General features: G+C 42.1%; 2 protein-coding genes across 8 annotated transcripts in view; both read left to right on the top strand.

Moving 5' to 3' along the window:
• Positions 1 to 8,428, top strand: part of myo3a (myosin IIIA) — a 39,512-nt gene extending 31,084 nt beyond the window's left edge. For all 7 annotated transcript variants that reach the window (XM_058060604.1, XM_058060603.1, XM_058060600.1 and 4 more), the window contains 4 exons: positions 4,721 to 4,812; positions 4,986 to 5,026; positions 6,939 to 7,163; positions 8,280 to 8,428. In XM_058060604.1, the coding sequence (XP_057916587.1) occupies positions 4,721 to 4,812; positions 4,986 to 5,026; positions 6,939 to 7,163; positions 8,280 to 8,406 (485 nt within the window). In that variant the 3' untranslated portion in view covers positions 8,407 to 8,428. The remainder of the gene's footprint in view (positions 1 to 4,720; positions 4,813 to 4,985; positions 5,027 to 6,938; positions 7,164 to 8,279) is intronic.
• A 1,252-nt stretch (positions 8,429 to 9,680) lies between these two features.
• Positions 9,681 to 21,924, top strand: gad2 (glutamate decarboxylase 2). The gene is made up of 16 exons (XM_058060620.1): positions 9,681 to 9,825; positions 9,956 to 10,018; positions 10,106 to 10,249; positions 10,579 to 10,812; positions 12,039 to 12,129; positions 13,421 to 13,533; positions 13,720 to 13,835; positions 13,975 to 14,054; positions 14,145 to 14,199; positions 15,288 to 15,404; positions 15,853 to 15,917; positions 15,986 to 16,064; positions 16,132 to 16,281; positions 16,355 to 16,462; positions 18,218 to 18,307; positions 18,669 to 21,924. The coding sequence occupies exons 1-16, from the start codon at positions 9,762 to 9,764 to the stop codon at positions 18,840 to 18,842; spliced, it is 1,743 nt and encodes a 580-aa protein (XP_057916603.1). The 5' UTR covers positions 9,681 to 9,761; the 3' UTR covers positions 18,843 to 21,924.
• Positions 21,925 to 22,930: the final 1,006 nt, after the last annotated feature.

The raw sequence follows: 22,930 nt of genomic DNA, 5'->3' as shown, positions 1-22,930 counted from the left end.
TTGTAGGAGTTGTGGACTCCTATAGAGCAGCTACACACAATAACCAGCACAAAAAGCTTTACAGTTCTTCCAGAATCTGCACCTATTCAGCTGTATTTCTTTGGATTTTGTGGTTCTCGTGAAAACGGTCTGTTATAATGTATTCCACCTACGCCCCGCCTCCAGGCACACCCACTCCGCTGTGGTTGGTCACACTAGCAAGTACTTAAAAGGAGTTAGGAGCTAGCTAACGGTATAGTAATAAATAAATATAATGTATTATAAATCAGACCAGTCCAGGGTGTACCCCGCCTGTCGTCTGAAGACAGCTGGGATAGGCTCCAGCACCCCTGCAACCCTCGTGAGGATCAGTGGTAGAAAATGAATGAATATAATAAATCAATAAAATATAAAAAATATATAAATAAATAAAATAAAAAAAATAAAATATTTTTTGGGGGATATAAATAAAAATATATATAAATAAATAAAAAAACGACAAAAAATATGTTAAAGTAAAATAAGGAGAAAAATATTCCCAAAGCTACAAAAATAACATTAAATAATATAAATAAATAAAATTAGAGGAAAGAAAGGAGAAAAAAAAGAGAAAAAAATAAATTTAATAAATGCTGATCTTTTTAAAATGTCAACTTTTAAAGTGCAGCCAAATGTGTTGGATCCCAAATCCGATCCGGAAATAGAGACTGGGCAGTCTGAAGTTTCTCAAAAAAAGAGGTTACTTCAAGACTACTTCAAGCTACTTACTCAATGGTAAGTAGTACTTTGTCGGCATACTGGTCCATATTCACAAACCAGTCCCGTGTGAAATTCTGTTGACAGATTAAAATCCATTAATTTTGCTGGTAGCGAATCAAGAACTCCAACCACTTGTACCTAATGGTGGCGTTGTTAGGAATTGTAAACAAATGTGGCTTTGCTAGCACAGTACACAGAAGTGCAGCTTGGGGGAGGGCAGAGAGCTTATCTGCTTACAGACATGCCCATATAAGGAAGTGTGCCCCTCTTGGACATCATAAAGGAACTTCTTTCAAGACTTACTTCCAAATACGCTAACATCATTATCTGAAATTTGAAATGTGGCATCTTTAACACGAGAATACCACATTGTAACGACATTTATACGTCAGAAAAGTGAAAAAAAATATTGACCGTGAAATGCGGCTTTGTCATTTCCTGCCGCATACAAACGAAACATTTGCTAATGAATGTCTAAATTATGGTTCTGAGCCAGTAGAGTTGACAATGTCGGCCACCACCAGCACTGCATTTCCATAACACTCTTGTTTTTTTTCTCCACACGGGAGCGGAGGCCTTTATTTCCGTCTCTCCCCACCGAGAGATGCTGCGTTATCTGCGGCGCATTCTCGTGAGCCTTTGATTAGATCGGGAAACCTGTGAAAGTCAAGTGCCGAGGCAGGAAGCGCTTCTCTATCCAACGTGTCATCAAAATAAGTAATTGCTTTTTTTGGGGGGGAGGAGGTGAGCACACTGTTGGGTGCGTGGATTGGGGGGAGGGGGGGCAAAATCTGGAACGTCGCTGCCACTCCTGAAAGGTTAGAGCTTCAGAGGACATTAATAACCTACGATTTGTCATTTGTTGGATTCTCTCATTGAAATTGTATTAGAAGGTATTGTTATGGAGGCAGACCAGGGTTCAATTCCACCCTCGGCCATCTCTGTGTGGAGTTTGCATGTTCTCCCCGTGCATGCGTGGGTTTTCTCCGGGTACTCCGGTTTCCTCCCACATTGTCGAAAGGAAATGTGTGGGGAATGGGAGAAATAGAGGAAAAAGGCAAAAAATAAAATTTCAGTGTGTTCAGGTGTAATAAGACGTTCTTGAGAAGAAACAATACATGAGATTAGGGAATATGATCAAATACATGACAATATGTTGTGATGTAAGGCTGCATGGTGGATAGTGGTTAGCATGCAGGCCTCACAGCTAGGAGACCCGAGTTCAATTCCACCCTCGTCCATCTCTGTGTTGAGTTTACAGGTACTCCGGTTTCCTCCCACATTCCAAAAACATGCTAGGTTAATTAGCGACTCCAAATTGCCCATAGGTATGAATGTGAGTGTGAATGGTTGTTTGTCTATATGTGCCCTGTGATTGGTTGGCTGGCGACCAGTCCAGGGTGTACCCCACCTCTCGCCCAAAGATAGCTGGAATAGGCTCCAGCACCCCCTGCGACCCTCGTGAGGAAAAAGCGGTAAATGAATGAATGAATGAAATTGTATTAGAAGGTATTGTTATGGAGGCGGCCATGTTTATGTGTCATTCTCACATTTCAATTAGACTTAATAGAACTGTTATTTCCCCTCTTTTTATGTTTATTTTCAATCTACAATATATATACAATACATATATACAATATAATATTCATCTTGATTCACTCTAGCATAACTGATCTCTAAATAAGGTTGCTAGAGCAAATGCTATTTTCATTGCGTTGACACCAACATGGCCGGAGGTTACGTGTAAACTTCTGTGTGTTATTTCCCACGGCTGCTGCTGCTGCACTGCCAGCTCGCTTCTCCATAAATTCATGCACATAATAATCAACTCCATCACAATGGTTTTGTGACGCACACAATAAAACGTGCCGGTCACATTGCTCCTCACAGGGGAAGGTCGTCAAAAGCTTAATCACGTTTTGTGACAATTATAGCAGAATCAATTAGAGGCTATGCGGAATTGCCTTGCGCTTGTTCCTTTTGTAATACAAAGTGACCTTTCAGGCAGAGTTGCTCAATCATATTAGAAACTTTTCCCCCTGCTTTTGGATGGATTTTATTCACCTGTTTTCCCCCCTTGCTTGAACATGATTAATAAAGAGTAACGCTGAAAGGTCGCTGTGATATATTTGCAATAACTGTGGAATATTGTCGCCGTCCGTCACCGTTGACACAAATGATAAATTACAGCACGCGTCACGCATGAATGGCGACCCGGCTGCTCACAACCACCCCCTGCTGGGGTGCGCTTGGCAAAGTTAGTAAACGTTTTTTTTTTTTGTGTGTGTCTGTTGGAAAATTCTAACCCGCCGAGGCCTGGAGGTTAAACTGCAGCCTGAATGGAGGGCTGCTCGATAAGCCAAAGGTCGCGCTCGGGTCGTCTCTGTGGTGACCCGGTTGGGCCGTAATGAATGAACTTTGGCTCGAACGTGATGATGACCGCTAGTGATGCCTGCATGCTTGAACCATGGACCCACCATGAAGCTTTCTTTAAAGGTTCCATATTTATATATTCATTCATTCATTTTCTACCGCTTATCCTCACGAGGGTCGCGGGGGTGCTGGAGCCTATCCCAGCTGTCTTCGGGCGAGAGGCGGGGTACACCCTGGACTGGTGGCCAGCCAATCACAGGGCACATATACATATTTATATATTAGTCAACAATTTTAAATCAGACTAACAGTTCCCACAATAGTGTTTAAAAGCCTGACTGAAGGACACACCATTTGGGGTTCCTGTAGCTTTAATGCTAATGAGCTGTGTCTCTCTCTCTCTCTCTCTCTCTCTCTCTCCATGAACCAAGCGCTATTTATCCACTCTTTACATACTGTAACTCTGCACTCATCTAACATAATGGATGCCATGTATCACATACAAACAATAGCAACGCTAACATACTATAGCTACAGTATGTGAGCTACTGTGCTAACATTACATTCACATTTTAACAGCAATTATCACATTAGGTTAGCCTATTTGTTGACAAAAAATACATTGATCAAACTTTGTTTTAAGATGCGTAGCAAAGCCTGTGGGGGAAAAAACTAAACAGAATCTAAAGAAAATATATTATTCATTCATTGATTTTCTACCGGGGCGGCATGGTGGTCGAGTGGTTAGCGCGCAGGCCTCACAGCTAGGAGACTGGAGTTTGATCCCACCCTCGGCCATCTCTGTGTGGAGTTTGCATGTTCTCCCCGTGCATGCGTGGGTTTTCTCCGGGTACTCCGGTTTCCTCCCACGTTCCAAAAACATGCTAGGTTAATTGGCGACTCCAAATTGTCCATAGGTATGAATGTGAGTGTGAATGGTTGTTTGTCTATATGTGATTGGCTGGCGACAGCTGGCATAGGCTCCAGCACCCCCGCGACTCCTGTGAGGATAAGCAGTAGAAAATAAATGAATGAATGAATGAGGCCTCTAATATGTAATGTCCCTCTGATGTACTTTGTTCCTGATCCTATCCATCCTGGTCACTCCCAATGAGAACCTCAGCATCCTCATCTCTGCTATCTCCAGTTCTGCTTCTCGGGTGAGAGGCGGGGTACACACTGAACTGGTCGCCAGCCAATCACAGGGCACATATAGAACATATACAACCGGAGTACCCGGAGAAAACCCACACATGCACGGGGAGAACATGCAAAATCCACACAGAGATGGCCGAGGGAATTGAACTCTGGTCTCCTAGCTGTGAGGTCTGCGTGCTAACCACTCGCCCAGAAAATATATCATAATCTACTAATTTAATTTCTACTATGTTCAATTCCTCTGCACTCTCTGTATGCGACCGGCCCCGCCTCCACCCACAGACAGACAGACAAAGTATGACTGACAAATGGTCTCACTCTGTTCATGCCGTTGTTCTATGGAACGAATGCACCAAGGCACCAATGCACCGGAATTAGGAATTCCTGTTAGAATGTCATTAAAAGGGAGTTTTGGAACACATTTCTTGATCTTGTCCTCCTGTCTTTTCAGCCGACAAAAGACTGTCGAGGCCCCCCCGTCGAACCCTGCAGCCAAAGACCCTAAACACGCCGGAGGACTGCACCTACTACACACTGATTCATGTGAGTCTGCCAAAATGTGGCAGAGCAGTTGACATTTGAACAATTCCCAACTACCATTGCTCATTAAGGTTTATTATCAGACCGCCATAAAGGTTATCAAACTTGAGCATCCATCAAGCTATTGTGTTCATACTATAGATGATCATCACTGACATGTTCGCTCTTCCTCTCAGCGCTCCGTCCAGGATGACAAACGCAAGCCCAGGAAAGAAGAGTAAGTCCATTTTTAAGCCTGATTTAACATCCTCTTTGCACACAGTGAGCCAAACGCACTATGGCGCCGACATAACGACAGTGTTTAATGGCGTGCGACATCACAATCCTCCTCTGGGAAATTTACTAGCGTCTTCTTGTGTCGCGGTCAACCCGTCGGACACGTTCTGTGGCATTTCATGTTGGAAATATGAATGTGGCCGTCTTTCAATGTAAGACATTAGGGTCTTGTCATGTGGGTGTTGTGCAGGACAGTAGTTTAGCATCGGTTAGGTTTTGTAGCCCGGCAAACACGGACGGGGTCAGGGTTCTTAATCATGGTGCTCTGCATACACAGCTTTGTTGTGTTATGTACACCTTACTGTCGCCCCCTGCGAAACCCCCCCCCCCCCCAGGGGGACCTCTGGTTAAGAATATCAAATTAAGCCTTATTATGAGTGTAGCTTTTTCACCATTTACTATGGATAGCAGGGATCTGTATTTGGGTGAAGATAAGGGGACTACAAGCGCATCCCTGTGGAACACCGCTGTTGCATGACAGTGAAGATGGTGACAAATCCTCAAACGGTAAATTTGTGTGATCATGTTGAGGTGTGAGCTGTACGGTGGACTAGTGGTTAGCACGCAAGCCTCACAGCTAGGAGACCCGAGTTCAATTCCACCCTCGGCCATCTCTATGTGGAGCTTGCATGTTCTCCCCGTGCATGCGTGGGTTTTCTCCGGGTACTCCGGTGTCCAAAATCAAATTTCATAAATATGAAGTTATGCAGACACTTAGCGCTATCATGCTAGGTGTTAGCATGCTAGCACATCAATGTTACAATGCTAACATAATTATACTAATATTTCTAGCATTTTCAGGCATAGGATCTTTACAAACACATTGCGCTATTATGCTAGGTGTGAGCATGCTAATGCTTGCATGTTAGCATTCTAACATAATTATACTAACATTTTGCACTATGCGTTATGTGGTGTTAGTGATGAGTGGTTTATGCGAAGGCCTCACAGCTAGGAGACCCGAGTTCAATTCCACCCTCTGCCATCTCTATGTGGAGTTTGCATGTTCTCCCTGTGCATGCGTGGGTTTTCTCCGGGTACTCCGGTTTCCTCCCACATTCCAAAAACATGCTAGGTTAATTAGCCACTACAAATTGTCCATAGGTATGAATGCGAGTGTGAATGGTTGTTTGTCTATATGTATATATAACAATATAACAGTCACTAAAGTCATCATACAGCAACTTCACACTCAAATATACAAACATGAACCAATATGAATTTCAAAAAACTCCTTTAAAGTTTTCCCATACTGTACTGCGTTTGAGCAACGCATTCATTGGGGTGCTGCAATGACGTTAGCCCCTCTCTGGGCTCCTCAAATAGGTTTTTGGAATGTGACTCCAAATTGTCCATAAGTATGAATGTGAGTGTGAATGATTGATTGTCTATATGTCGCCTATGATTGGCTGGCGACCAGTCCAGTGTGTACCCCGCATCTTGCCCAAAGACAGCTGGGATAGGCTCCAGCACCCCCCGCGACCCTCGTGAGGATAAGTAGCAGAAAATGAATCAATGAATGAATGTTGGGGTGTTGGACTCCTCTGTCAATCACTCTAACGATGCAGTGGATAGAGAAGATTATTATAATCAAGATAAAGAAAGGCATTATTATCTCATCTCACATCTCATCTCATCAATGGAAGGATTTAAAAAAACGCATTTCCCTGCGAGCCTTTCTTCATGTCATTGAGGCTGATTGGAATATCTGTCATTGCTGGGTAACGTGTGAAACTCATTGATCTCCATGTGGAAATTCTCCCATCGGGTCAGCACCGGTCACACAGAGGTCAGAGTGTTGTGTACGAGAATCAAACCCCTTGCCCCCTTTTTTATGAGTCTTTTCCTTGCAGTCCAGGTAAGCTGCTGGACGAGGACGAGCACTACTACCAGGCCTTGCCCACCAGCAGATCCACTCCCGCCATTTCCACCGAGGAGGCGTCATCCAGCGGCCTTCAGAGGCGCTGGTCCATGGATAGGACGCCTTCTGTGGAAGCCCAACCAGAACCTGCTGAGGTCAAAGAGTCCAACCAGGAAGTAGCCACCGAGCCTGAATCCAAACCTGACAAAGACACAAGGTACCGCCTGATAAAACGAGGAATACAAGAACACGTATAAAAAATATACGCAACGCCACCAGTAGCATATGAAATCATTTATTACATAAACATCATCACTCATGGGGGGAAAAAAAACACTTTGTACAAATTAACTTGTTTATACAGAGAATATACTTAAAAAGAAACAACAACCTCGAGGCAGCGGCCTCGCAAATGAGTGTGCAGATGGCGCACATGTTTGATGCCGTCGCCTGGCAGCCATGGCGCTTTAGAGTAAAGCTAATTACGGGAGAGTCGCCTGCAGCTACCCAGAATTGTTTTTTTTTCCCCTCCCAAAAATTAAGAATACTTCCATCTTTACCATCAGTTGGGCCCAGAAAATAAGCTAATGCTAGATTGCAAAGTCAAGCATTCCAGACATTCATTCATTCATTTTCTGGAGCTGGAGCCTATCCCAGCTGTCTTCGGGCGAGAGGCGGGGTACACCCTGGACTGGTCGCCAGCCAATCACAGGGCACATATAGACAAACAACCATTCACACTCACGTTCATACCTATGGACAATTTGGAGTCGCCAATTAACCTAGCATGTTTTTGGAATGTGGGAGGCCGAGGGTAGAATTGAACTCTAGTCTCCTAGCTGTGAGGCCTTCGCGCTAACCACTCATCACTAACACCACATAATGTATAGTGCAAAATGTTAGAATGCTAACATGCAAGCATTAGCATGCTCACACCTAGCATAATAGCGTGAAGTGTTTGTAAAGATCCTGTCCCTGAAAATGCTAGAAATATTAGTATAATTATGTTAGCATGCTAATATTGACGTGCTAGCATCCCAGCATGGTAGCGCTAAGTGTCTGCATAATTTCAAATTTATGAAATTTGATTTTGGACACCGGAGTACCCGGAGAAAACCCGCGCATGCACGGGGAGAACATGCAAACTCCACACAGAGATAGCCGAGGGTGGAATTGAACTGGGGTCTCCTAGCTGTGAGGTCTGCACGCTAACCACTCGACCGCCGTGCCGCCAACATTCCAGACATATGCTACATAAAACATGTCTGCATCATAAAGATTGTGAAAACACTTCCTGCCTTTTCTTCTTCTTCTTCTTCTTCCCTTCAAATAGGCGCTCCGTTCCCAGAATTCCCTCTGCAGATAGTCGCTCCGAGGACAACCCGTACGATTTCAGGCATCTACTGAGGAAGACCTCTCAGAGACGGAGGCTCATCAGGCAGTACCGAGCACAAGACTGACCTTTTTTTTTTTGTAGGCACGTTATGGTTATGCTCACAGCTTTGGCCTGTCATCTTTATACTGCATTTAAACATTATAGAATGCATAATAACACATGCAATTTAGTCATTTTACTTTAATTTTTTTTTTTTTTTTTTGGTGCATCAGATATTCTTTGTCAGGTGGTTGATATGCTTTTAAGCTCCACATATCATTTTCTTAATATTACACCATTTGATAAGCTCGCCCGTGTTTACCTTCTGGCATCATTGCTACACTTGAACATAACACAAATCTACTCAAAAAGATTAACAGGATGTATATGAAATTGTGAAGTTACTGCCTTTTTAAAATGTATTTCTTTTAGCAATATATGAAATATTGAATAGCGAAAGGAGAAAAATTAATGGAGCCCTGGCTGTATGCCTTGGTGTGCTCCACATGCTTGCATTAATAAAATACAAAACACAAGTAAAAATGGTGGCTGCAGTTTTAAATCGGTGTTGCTGTGTTATGTTAATCATGTGGCTTAGTAGTTAGCATGTTAGCCTAGCAGGGCTCACCATGAATCTGTTGCGGTCGCCAGAAGTATTTTGCAAGATTGGAATCCCTGAGCATAATGAGGACACACAAATGGATGTTATGTTAATACAGTTTATTTGTGTAGTTCAAGTACACGTGAGTAAAATAGATAATGAGTAGTACATACTTTACAAGTACAAGTAGTACAAGCTGTGACACTGGAGAGAGCCTCCCTCTCCCTTTCTCTCCCTTTCTCTCCCTCTCATCCTCCTCCAAGCACCGGAAGGGTGGGCGGGGGCAGGCTCCGCATGCAGCCGCCCTATGTGACGCCCTCCCCGGGCAGACGTCTTAGTTGGCATTCGGCGTGTTGTTTGGAGGGGTAAAGAAGTGGAGCAGTTGGAGTGCGTGTCACGACGCACGACGCCACGCAGCCCGTCATGACCCACAAGTGAATCACGATTAAGGGATTTTTTTTTTTTTTTTTTTGGGTGGTGATGGTGACGCGAGAAGCAGTTTGGATGAGATTTGCGTCACACCTCCACACGCTCCTTTTTAATCCACTTTTTATTTATCGTTTTTAGAATGTGAAAAGAAAATATTGTACTTATTTGGGACTACATATTTGACAAATAGAGAGAGTGTGTGTGTGAGAGAGAGAGAGAGAGAGGAAGAGAGAGAGCGTTTTTTCTGCCGCTGAGTAGGACGCTGCGGTGGTTCTTGTGCAACCTCTTTTGAATTGCTGGTGTGATTTTTTTTTTTTTTTGTGGGGGTGTCGTTACCTCGCGTGTGCGTGGATGTGCACGCGTCCACTGACGTTGAGCACCACGCCACATTTGCACGGAGGCGGCACTGGATGGCGTCCCCAGGCTTCTGGTCCCTCGGTGGGGACAATCCGGGCAGCCAGAGCCCCAACACGCGTAAGTATCTCATGCATGTATCACCTTCATTTTTTTTTCACCATTTTAACTGCGTGACTTTTTTTGTGTGCGTGTTTTTGTTAAGTTACATTACGCACCTGAAGACGCTCCATCCTCTTGTTTCTTGCAGCCCGGGCTTGGTGCCAGGCAGCGGCCCAGAAACTCTCCGGAGGGCTCGGATCGAAATTATGTGGTATTTTTTTCCCTTTTAAGAATTATATATTTTTTTAACATTTATATACATTTTATTCAATATGGGGTTCATATGGTGTCCCAAAAGCGCTGCTGAACGTCGGGGAGGTGGACAAAGGTGCAGCCGAGCCCGCCGCCAAGGAGCCCCAGACGGCGACGGAAGGATGCGGCTGCAACAAAAGCTGCAACTGCACCAAAGCTGCTGTAGTCTTCTCCGATCTCTATTCAACAGGTATAAAAAAAGGCATGCAAACTATGAATTTTATATTTTTTTATTGAATATCACCTTTTAATGTGTGCAGTGGAACAACATTTAAAGTCAAATAACACTCATTTTTACGTATCATTAATTGTGAACCTGTTACCTATTAAAAATGTCTTAAGTTATAATAAAAATCCACATTTTGATGCAGATGGGTGAGCCCATGTCTCAGTGCAGGGGTCACCTTGATTTTTTGGTGCAGTAAAAAAAAAACCTCCACAGATTCACGTTAAAATAATAAACTAGATACATTATGCGCGTATTTTTGTATTGAAATACACAATACTTGTCCCTTCAAGACCTTCTTCCAGCCATGGACGGCGACAGCAAGACCATGACCTTCCTGCAGGAGGTGGTGGACATCCTGCTGGCCTACATCGTCGAGTCGTTCGACCGCGACACCAAAGTGATCGACTTCCATTATCCAAACGAGCTGCTGCAGATGAACAACTGGGAGCTGCAGCATGATCCCGCCACGCTGGACGACATCTTGATCAGCTGCCGAGCCACCCTCAAGTACGCCATCAAGACAGGTGAGAAGGGGGGGCGGGGGTGGGGGGGAGAAAGAAGGCGGGAGACAGAGGGCCTCATGGAGGCCTGCATGCTCAGATTGATATTTAATTGCAGAAATAACGGAAATTCATGCCTTTTTAACAATTTCTACACAAAAAATAAAAATATAAAATAAAATAAAAATAAAAAGATTTGTTTATTATTTTTAAAATAATAAATAAATATAAAATAATAATAAAAATAATAATAGATGTATAATAATAAATGTATAATAATATAAAAATGAAAATAATATAATGTAAAAATAATATAAAATAAAAATAAAAAGATTTTTTATTATTTTTAAATAAATATAAAATAATAATAAATGTATAATAATAAATATCCTAAAACCAATACAATTTTGTGTTTAAAATAAAATGCCTGAATACACTTGAGTGCATCTTCCTCATGCATGTAGGCCTCTGATAACAATAAAAAAAGATAACAATGTCACAGGCCCAATCTCTTGCAAAACAACAAAAATAAACATATTTTTTAAGAGGGCTTCATTATTTTTTTTAGTGGCACAATAATGGCAACATTACCATAAAGTACACAGTGTCTGCAGCCTGCTGAAACAAATGAAACAAATACATCACACCTGAAAATTGTCGCTAAATATTAAAACTTTCATTCCACACATAACATAACACATCACATAAATTGGTACTTTAATTAAATGTGCCAGCTCAAATCATCACACATGCACATTCCATAATTATCTTTTTAAAGGGTATATGCAAATATGTACACAGGCCCAAGTTATGTGCCTTGTGGTGCTCCTCATTAATTTGCACCCGCATTGCACACACCAAAAAAAAATGCACATATTCTACAGGGAGTAATAATTAAAAGGTAATATGATTTGATTTAAAATGTTCCCCTAATTTGCTGCTTCGTTAGGATAAAATGATTGTGATTGCATGCATATCATTAACACACAGGAAGAAATTATATAGGAAATGTAATTAAATACACCATTAAAACAGTAGAAGTATGCACTTTTTGTAATAATATCGGGAATACCAGACATCTGCCCTTTTGTTGTTTTTGAAAATATTTATATAAATATTAGATTCAATAAAAGAAATGTGGCCTGAGCCTTGCTTGAAATAAAAAAACAATTTTAACATATCAAAAAAATGCAGTTCTACAATTTAAATAACGTTACTGATTTCAAATGTTCCTACCGTGTCTCCCTCAGCCCACCCGAGGTACTTCAACCAGCTCTCCACAGGATTAGACATGGTCGGCCTGGCTGCTGACTGGCTGACGTCCACCGCCAACACCAACATGTACGTGACTGCCATTCATCACCATTCTCCTCATCATCATCACCACCATCACCATCACCATCCTCCCAGCCGTTTCCGGTCCAGTCAGCACAGCGTCTGCACGTGCTGATAGTGTCTCTTCCCCCCCCTGCCGCCAAATGGGGAAGAGTGTGTGTGTGTGTGTGTGTGGAGGGGTGTGGGGGGAGTAAATTGGCCCCCTTTAACCCCGCCGTCTCTCGTTTTCTATTTTGTGCACCGCCTCCCTCTCTCTTTGCATCCCCATGGGAACAAGAGAGGGAGAAAATTAGCTGTGAAATTAAATCCAGCAGCTCCATTTAGTGTCTGTTTTGGGGCTGATAAAGCCTGCCAGTTGTCCAATGGTGACTTTATAGAACTCTCATTAGCCTCATAGCTTGTACATATAGACGGAAAAAAAAATGTATTGTTTATAGCTATCTTTACTGTAGGACATTACAATGTTTTTTTTTAAATTAGGAACAATAGTGTAATTATTCCTACACTCTTAAATGCTGTGTTAAAAACAACCCAATGTGGGTTGTTAACCAACCCAACGCTGGTTAAATATTGGATATATAATATTTGTTTTTTATTGTATGCTAATACTATTAATAATATATTACAATGATAATGACACCAATTCATTCATTCATTTTCTACCGCTTTTTCCTCACGAGGGTCACAGGGGGTGCTGGAGCCTATCCCAGCTGTCTTCGGGCGAGAGGCGGGGTACACCCTGGACTGGTGGCTAGCCAGCCAATCACAGGGCACATATAGACAAACAACCATTCACACTCACATTCATACCTATGGACAATTTGGAGTCGCTAATTAACCTAGCATGTTTTTTGAAATGTGAGTGTGAAACATGCAAACTCCACACAGAGATGGCCGAGGGTGGAATTGAACACTGGTCTCCTAGCTGTGAGGTCTGCACGCTAACCACTCGACCGCTGAATGACACCAATGTAACAATAAAATATTTATTAAAATTCAACATTTCCGGAACACAAAAATATAACATTTCCTTCACATATGAACAAATTATGTACAACAAAATAATATTTTAAGAACGGGTGAGGGGGACAGATATGAAAGAGTGATATATACATAGAACAAGAGGGAGAGGAGAGAAAGAAAGGGGGGGGCAGTCTGATTACAGGAAAGTAATTGGGTTTGCAAGAATGTCACCCAATGGGGACACAGTTCCCTCAAGTTCATCATTACAATGGAAAATAATGGGCATATATATATTTAATAATAATAATTTTTGGTCTGTGATGTCACCACGCAGGTTCACCTACGAGGTGGCACCAGTGTTCGTGCTGCTGGAGTACGTTACTCTGAAGAAGATGAGGGAAATCATCGGCTGGCAGGACGGCCGTGGAGATGGCATCTTCTCCCCTGGTAATGCACGTGTCACGTCGCCTCGTGCTTGTGCGGTGGAGCAAGCCAGCGAGCGGCCAATTTGCATATAGATGAGCCCCCCACCCCCCCTCTTCCCAAAAAAATAGAACATTTTGTTCCCCCCAAAGCACCCCGTTTTTTTAAATTTGTGCTTATGATAATTGTGCTGCACAATGTGTCCCCTAGGTGGTGCTATTTCCAACATGTATGCCATGCTGTTGGCCCGCTTCAAGATGTTCCCTGAAGTCAAGGAGAAAGGGATGTCGTCCGTCCCCAGGCTGGTGGCCTTCACGTCTGAACACGTATGGACCTCAAAAATATATTTAATCATAATATTTTGTATTTTATCAAGTAAAATCAAGATTTATTTGTGTTTAGCATACTTCATGTTTCCATGTCTGCTTACTGGTTGTAAATTAATTCATTTCTTTCATCTTCCAGAGTCATTTCTCCATCAAAAAAGGAGCAGCAGCCCTCGGTATTGGCACAGAAAGCGTCATCTGCATCAAGGCTGATGAAAGGTAGAATCCAGTTCCATGTTTATGTGCGCAAACAAACAATACTGCAGTATTAACTGTAGAAATATATCCTTATTATTCCTCCCTTATCAGTGGCAAGATGATCCCTGCTGACTTGGAGAGGAGGATTCTGGAGGCCAAACAGAAGGTGGTAATATATCATGTGTATCAGAGGTGTCCAAAGTGCGGCCCAGTAGCCATATTCAGTCCGTTGCATATTCTAAAAAAATAATACTACTACAGTTCTACTTTTAGTTCTCTCTTTTTCTTAAACTAGCTTAGCATATATCAAACATGCAAACTCCACACAGAGATACCCGAGGGTGGAATTGAACACGGGTCTCCTAGCTGTGAGGCCTTCGCGCTAACCACTCATCACTAACACCACATAGTGCATAGTGCAAAATGTTAGTATAAATATGTTAGAATGCTAACATGCAAACATTAGCATGCTCACACCTAGCATAATAGCGCAAAGTGTTTGTAAAGATCCTATCCCTGAAAATGCTAGAAATGTTAGTATAATTATGTTAGCATTCTAACATTGACGTGCTAGCATGCTAACACCCAGCATGATAGCGCTAAGTGTCTGCATAATTTCATATTTATGGAATTAGATTTTGGAAACCGGAGTACCCGGAGAAAACCCACGCATGCACGGGGAGAACATTCAAACTCCACACAGAGATGGCCAAGGGTGGATTTGAACTCGGGTCTCCTCGCTGTGAGGGCTTCGCACTAACCTCTCATCACTAACACCACATAATGCATAGTTCAAAATGTTAGAATGCTAACATGCAAACATTAGCATGCTCATACCTAGCATAATAGTGTTTGTAAAGATCCTATCCCTGAAAATGCTAGAAATGTTAGTATAATTATGTTAGCAACTATGTTAGCATGCTAACATTGATGTGCTAGCATGCTAACACCCAGCATGATAGCGCTAAGTGTCTGCATAACTTCATATTCATGAAATTTTGGAAACAAACCCGAGTACCCAGAGAAAACCCACGCATGCAATCTCCACGCAGAGATACCCGAGGGTGGAATTGAACTCGGGTCTCCTAGCTGTGAGGCATGTGCGCTAACCACTCCTCCTCCGTGCAGCCGAGAGAGTTAATTAATTATGCAAAAATCAACTTGTGTGTCTTAGAAACGAAACTCCTACATAAACCGAGGACCTCCTGTATCATTGCGCTGTCTGAAATGTTACGTCACTTATTCTCCATACAGGGGTTCGTCCCGTTTTTTGTCAGCGCCACGGCCGGCACGACGGTGTACGGCGCCTTCGACCCTCTCATCGCCGTTTCGGATATTTGCAAGAAGTACAACATCTGGATGCACGTGGATGTAAGTCAACTTTATTGCGTCCATTGCTAGTACAAATAAAGAGCTCAACCCATTTGAGTTTGACAAATTATAGTATAAGGTGCTTTGCTTTGACCTACATTGGAGCTCACACACACACACACACACACACACAGCCGGGAGCACAGGCTGTAAATCATCTCCTCCCATGACTCGGCCATTATTGACCCCCCCACACACTATTCCCTGCTCGCTGAAGTCTGGATGATTTAGCTCTGACAGCAATGCCTCAATTAAGGGACACAAATGGCTTTCCACGTCTAGAGCGTGGGAGGTTATTGTTGATGCTACATAAGCTAGCCTTCTAAGTACTAAGTGTTGCCATTACTTATGTTTAAATGTAAAATAAAATGTAGCACGAGTTCATACATCAGGTAAAGAATATGTTGTTGTTCTTGTGTGGCAATCATGTGACTCGCTGTCCTGTCAGGGGGCGTGGGGAGGAAGTCTGCTCATGTCCCGGAGACACAGGTGGAAGCTTGATGGCGTTGAGAGGCAAGTGGACTACAATTAATGTGGCTAATAGTGTTAGCTTAAAACAATAACAGTGCTTATCTCTCCAGGGCCAATTCAGTGACATGGAACCCACACAAGATGATGTCCGTCCCACTGCAGTGTTCTGCCCTGCTGGTGCGAGAGGAGGTGAGTTATTTTTTTCCGCTGCATTATTCTGACTTTGTGACGCTAACGAAGCTCTCATCCGCTTCAGGGTCTGATGCAGAACTGCAACCAGATGCACGCCTGCTACCTGTTCCAGCAGGACAAGCATTACGACCTCTCCTACGACACCGGAGACAAAGCTCTGCAGTGCGGACGCCACGTGGACATCTTCAAACTGTGGCTTATGTGGAGGGCCAAGGTACGCAATCACTCGCAATTCAGCCGTGATGCATTATGGGAAGTAACGGGTGTCTTTTTTTTATCCTCCGCAGGGTACCATCGGGTTTGAGGCTCAGATTGATAAATGTCTGGAGCTGTCAGAGTATCTGTACAACAAGATTAAGGACAGGGAAGGATACGAGATGGTGTTTGACGGCAAAGTAGGTCCACATCTTTTATTTTTTTAACATTGTGCCATGATTATACTTTCCATTTATGAATTATTATTAAAGTCAGTAATATTATTATTATTATTATTAAAGTCAGTAAACGTGTTACTACTATGTAACATCAACTGTACTATTCATTTTGAGCGGTAATCACTGTTGTATAGCATCCAAAGACATACTGGATATAGAGAAAAATAGCACCCTCTGGTGGATTTATTAAGCATTGCAGCGTCCTGAAGGGCCGACGGCATTTCAAGCTCCTGCAGGCAGTGTAATAATCTGCCATTGTGTGTGTGTAATGAATGCATGATTTCTCATATGCATATGAATAGGGTGATGTCAGAAATATGCATCAGCGACCACAGGAGAACAAAAGCGTGTGTGTGTGTGTGTGTGTGTGTGTGTGTGTGTGCAGATATGACCATATATTAAGCACTCAAAGATGCCTGTGGACACGCAGCAGCTCTTTAACACTTTAGCTTCCATTTCTCTTAATATATTTCAGACATCTGGTAAAGATACTGTATAAGGCCAGACACACATCAAGTCCTGTAGGTGGCACTGTGGGACCGGGGGTCTACTTTTCTAGCTATATTGCTATTAAATAGGAATTCTAATGAAATGCTATAATCCGAAATTTAATTAGTAATTCCGTACAGTAGGATTTCTTATTTAAATAAGGAATATTTTCATAGTTGGAGGATAGAAAAGCTGTTTGTCTTTCTAAATATGTTTTTTAATAATTGTTTTTAATAATTCATTCATTTTCTACCGCTTATCCTCGGGCGAGAGGCGGGGTACACCCTGGACTGGTGGCCAGCCAATCACAGGGCACATATAGACAAACAACCATTCACATTCATACCTATGGACAATTTAGAGTCGCCAATTAACCTAGCATATTTTTGGAATGTGGGAGTCTCCGGAGAAAACCCACGCGTCCACCGTGCAGACTTAAACTTTCAGACTGTTTTAGTGTAGTAAATACATCTGCATCTTATACTTTTGATGATGTGTGTCTTTAATTGTGGAGCCCGGAGAGGGGCTAACGTCATTGCAGCACCCCAATGAATGCGTTGCTCAAATGCAATACAGTATGGGAAAACTTTTAAGGAGTTTTTTATTCATATTGGTACATGTTTGTATATTTGAGTGTGAAGTTGCTGTATGATGACTTTAGTGACTGTTATATTGGTATATACACATATAGACAAACAACCATTCACACTCACATTCATACCTATGGACAATTTGGAGCCGCCAATTAACCTAGCGTGTTTTTGGAATGTGGGAGGAAACCGGAGTACCCGGAGAAAACCCACGCATGCACGGGGAGAACATGCAAACTCCACACCGAGATGGCCGAGGGTGGAATTGAACTCAGGTTTCCTAGCTGTGAGGTCTGCGCGCTAACCACTCGACCGACGTGCAGCCAGACATAGTAGTAATAGTAATAATAATAATAATAATAAGACATAACTACGGCTTGTGCTTGTGTGTGTTGCTATAAATTGGTTCCCCGGTGGAGCTGAGTGCTGGGCAGACAGGAAGTGATGTTGGGAGTTCAGAGCCAAGTTACTATAACAACAACTATATTCAACCACAAAACAGCATAAATTATTCATCACTATATTTAAATATTTATTTTATATCCATATATACACCACAAAAAATCCCCAATATGAAATAATAACTATAGATATAATATGATATATGATGTTATGCCGCCTTTTGTGTTCCCCGCAGCCTCAGCACACCAACGTCTGCTTCTGGTACCTTCCTCCCGGGATCCGCTACATGGAGGATAAAGAAGAGAAGAAGAAACGCTTGCACAAGGTAAAAAGACCTCAGAGAACCAAAAATTCCCACTCGGGGACTTGCAATAAAACTCTTCAAAACGTGTTCATGTAAAGGTCAAACTGTGAGGGTGTTGAATTAGACGTGATCATTCAGCATTAGGAGACGGCTAATTGGCAATTAGAACCAACAGATGGGGCTCCGTTCTTTTTTTAAAAGCATCGTATGCGCATCCTGTCACACTTCCTGTTGGTGCATGTCCCAATTCTTTTGTCCATATGTGACTATTTCTTGCGTTGCGTTTAATGTAATGCATGCGGATGACAGTGAAGTATACAGAGAAGAACACATCATCACCGTCATCACCTCCCACCGCCGTGTCCTATATATATATATATAGGTGGCGCCGGTCATCAAAGCCCGTATGATGGAGTACGGTACCACCATGGTCAGCTACCAGCCGCAGGGGGACAAGGTCAACTTCTTCCGCATGGTCATCTCCAATCCTGCTGCCACCTTCGAGGACATCGACTTTCTTATCGAGGAAATCGAACGCCTCGGCCAGGATCTATAAGACTTCGTCTCGATGAATTGTTTGTGGTGAATGTAATTGGTAAACTTCCTTTATTCCTCCAAATGAAGCTATTTAAGAGTATATTTGTGATATACATATATATATAAATATATATATATACAGTATCTATATTATGTATTGTCGCTTGGCTGTGGACTGGGCGGCGCCGCGTTCACCGCTTTGTAAAAGTGCTTCTGTCCGCCTCTTTGCTAGTGTCGTTCCGCCCGGAGACGTGTGATACGTGCTGTAACGTAAGCTGTACGTTTGTGTCATGTGCAATAATTCCACAATTAACTTTTTTATTAATTAATTTTTCAATCAATTCATCATTTTTCCAGTGCCAAAGCGGCTGTGTTCTTGCGCGACTAGCATTTATTCGTGGGTGGAAAGAGCACTTTGCCTTCCTTGCCTCAGCTTAATTAACTGCCTTTAGCTCATTTGCCGATGCTAGCTTACCGCCGACTTATACAAACAAACATGGCCGCCATTAGAACTAAGTCAATGTTGAATTAGGAAAGGTAATGAATCAAGGAGGTGAATGAAAGTGGGATTGTTAGCACACCGCTAGCTTCATCGCTAAACGCAATCGGACTTGGTGTCAAAATATTATTTTAGATATTAGCATAATTTGAATTGTCGGAACGTTGGTTCTTGAAGTAGCCACTCCAGAACCAAATAACAACTTCCTGTTATGTAAATGAGCTGGTTTTGATTGCTAATAGAGGCCTATCAATCCAGGAGGTTGCTATACGAGATCCATCATGTTGTTCAAAGTAGAGTGGGGGTTTGTTCGTCTTGAAGTAGCCACTCCAGAACCAAATAACTTCCTGTTATGTAAATGAGCTGGTTGGATCATCATATTGTTCAAAGTAGAGTGGGGGTTTGTTCGGCTTGAAGTAGCCACTCCAGAACCAAATAACAGCTTCCTGTTATGTAAATGAGCTGGTTTTGATTGCTAATAGAGGCCTATCAATCCAGGAGGTTGCTATACGAGATCATCATGTTGTTCAAAGTAGAGTGGGGGTTTGTTCGGCTTGAAGTAGCCACTCCAGAACCAAATAACTTCCTGTTATGTAAATGAGCGGGTTTTGATTGTTAATGGAGGCTTATCAATCCAGGAGGTTGCTATACGAGATCCATCATGTTGTTCAAAGTAGAGTGGGGGTTTGTTCGGCTTGAAGTAGCCACTCCAGAACCAAATAAAAACTTCCTGTTATGTAAATGAGCTGGTTTTGATTGCTAATAGAGGCCTATCAATCCAGGAGGTTGCTATACGAGATCCGTCATGTTGTTCAAAGTAGAGTGGGGGTTTGTTTGGCTTGAAGTAGCCACTCCAGAACCAAATAACAACTTCCTGTTATGTAAATGAGTCAGTTTTGATCGCTAATAGAGGCCTATCGATCCAGGAGGTTGCTATACGAGATCCATCATGTTGTTCAAAAGTAGAGTGGGGGTTTGTTCGGCTTGAAGTAGCCACTCCAGAACCAAATAACAACTTCCTGTTATGTAAATGAGTCGGTTTGATTGCTAATACAGGCCTATCAATCTAGGAGGTTGCTATACGAGATCCGTCATGCTGTTCAAAGTAGAGTGGGGTTTGTTCGGCTTGCTACAAGTGCGTTAGCATTGTTTCTAACGGACTATTTTGTGTCTTTCTGTTAATTTTTACCAATTTTTGACCTTTTTTTTTAGTGTCCATCTATTACGTTGTGGTCGTCTACCACCATTCGTTTTTAGTTAGATGAATGCGTATTTCTTCTTTTTTTTTATTTAGAGGCCACAACAAAAAAGCCTCCTTGATTCCTCCTAAAGCAATATGGGTCCAATCATTAGAAAGCACAATTAGCTCCACATGGTGTACAATCACTTGATGTAAATAGTATATACATGTATATGTACATAAGACGTATAAGCAGAGACTATTTGTGAGGTATGTCCTATTTTCTAGTCTAAAGGTCTTGTTTGTCTTCTATTTCTTTGTGTGTCAACTTGTTTCTTGTATACAAAGGGGACCGAAGTGTGTATTTCCCTATTCTGTGTCCCCGAGTGTGTCGTGAGCGTGCAGCGGCCATGTTGGGGCCCCCTTTTGGAAGCACTTTTGTGGTGACAGTTTGTGTGTTTGTGTAAGTGTGCTGCCTTAGTATCGCGTATAGTTCTCTCTTGTGCACTTTAGTATACACACACACACACACACACACACACATGAACCAATGACCTTTAAATTTAAAATGACCTTTAAATTGGGGTGTACTCTAACTTTGAATGTGCAATCACACTTTATGTGTTTATAAAAATTGATGGTATTTTTGAATGCAGCTCCGTTGCGACGAGGTGGTCCGGTCCGACACAGGCAACATCCGCGGCGTCGGCGCCAAACGTCGTGCTTGTCGTGGCGTCGCTTCCTGCTGCCCGTTTGCACGTTTGCATGCGCCGCCTTGCCTGCCCCGCTTATGTGATGTACAGCCTCCTATGTATATTTAACAGTATATATCCACGTCTGTATCTATTTATATACATATATTTATATACATATATATATACACAGTGTTGTTGCTTTGTAAGTAGCTTTGTCTAGCTTGTATAACCTCGTATACGCTTTTATGTGCTTCCTGTATATGTCTGTCTGTGCAGCCTGCATGCTGACCTTGCCTCGTGACCTCTTGCGCTTCACGCTCTGTCTTCCTCTTCTTCTTCTTCTTCTTCTTCTTCTGCCGCTTTGCCTGTCGCCGCCCTAAGTGTGATATATTCTCGCTGCATGTTCCAGCCGCTCTGTCGCCGTATTTAACCTTTTCTCTCTTTCGCTCCTGGCAGCGACGACCTCTCGGCTAGCTTAAAACTGCCACTGCTCCGTTTGCGCGCCCGACATGCCATGTTGACTTGTGTCGGAGCGGCCTTAACTGTCACAGACGCCCCCCCCCCTGAAGCAGTAAAAAAAACGGATCAAATCTAACCCTTTATTGCTAATATATCAGAATCCCAATCATTTACACTAGATGTGGTTCCAAGTCCTGCTCTGTATTCCGCTAAGTGATTTCTGTCCTGAATTATGTGTTATAACAAAATAAATATTTAAGTAATTTAACCCTTTTGGCTTTTTTTTGGCCCTTGTGTCTGTTATACATTACATAAAGTGCTCAATTGTTTAAAAATAGATGAAATTCTTATGTAAACACACTTGGAACAGTCAAGTTCTGTACTGTATTACATATTTAATATTATATTTGACATGGCATAATCTTTTGCCACCCCTGTGAGTGCACAGTACAGTATTTCACAAGTTATACACTAGAGTTAAAGAGGAAGAAACAATATGAAAGTAGAGGGCGGTAAAGTGGCCATTAATGCAAATAAACGCAGCTTTAAAGAGGCCTGTTGTCTCTGTCTCTTGGGGGTGCTACGATCCCACAGTTTTACAGTGTTTTTGGTAAATACAGTAACCTTCCATTGTGTATTCTTGTGTTTAATTCAGTTTAAATACATCTGTGAAAATAATAATAATGATACAATATGGCAAACATGTTTAAAAGTCAATTTTAGGAACTTTGTCTCCCTCTTGTGGTTGCTACCGAAATGACTGTATCGCTGATTCTCATTCACTCAGTAGTTTCATTACTCAGACTTTCTCTGCTTTGCTTTGAAGTACTCTGTCTTGAAAAAATATTTTAAAAAATATATTTTATCCACAGGTGGGGATGTAAGACCTCATTGTACGACCATTTTTAAAACGGTTATGAGACATGAAAAACCCAGAATGCATTGCGGATAGCAAGGTGAGTACTTCAGTTACTACAATCAACAGTTATTCATAATATAATAATTATTATTTTAATTAATCGGGTTTTAAGTAGTCATACCCAACGTTATGATAAAAATGTATGTGTTTGTTTGTTATGGTGAATATTTGCTCTTTCAATTATGTGCTAGTTAGCTATGTAAGCTAGCTCGCTGTGTAAGCTAGCTAGCTACGTTTTTAAAAACAATTTATTACAAACTTCAAATGTACAAAACAATATAAGCAGAATTACAGGACCATTAAAGCGCAATTCTACAGAACAATATCAACATAAATAAGAAAAAGTAATTAAAGA

Source organism: Doryrhamphus excisus, chromosome 21 (assembly GCF_030265055.1).
Source record: "Doryrhamphus excisus isolate RoL2022-K1 chromosome 21, RoL_Dexc_1.0, whole genome shotgun sequence".
NCBI lineage: Eukaryota > Metazoa > Chordata > Actinopteri > Syngnathiformes > Syngnathidae > Doryrhamphus > Doryrhamphus excisus.
This window is presented reverse-complemented; position numbering and strand designations above follow the sequence as displayed.

Excerpts from the sequence above, each read along its gene's own strand:
- gad2 (XM_058060620.1), top strand. The coding sequence starts at position 9,762 with ATGGCGTCCCCAGGCTTCTGGTCCCTCGGTGGGGACAATCCGGGCAGC. Across the intron at positions 10,813-12,038 it reads CAAGTACGCCATCAAGACAG|CCCACCCGAGGTACTTCAAC; the intron begins GTGAGAAGGGGG and ends TGTCTCCCTCAG. Across the intron at positions 18,308-18,668 it reads AGAAGAAACGCTTGCACAAG|GTGGCGCCGGTCATCAAAGC; the intron begins GTAAAAAGACCT and ends ATATATATATAG.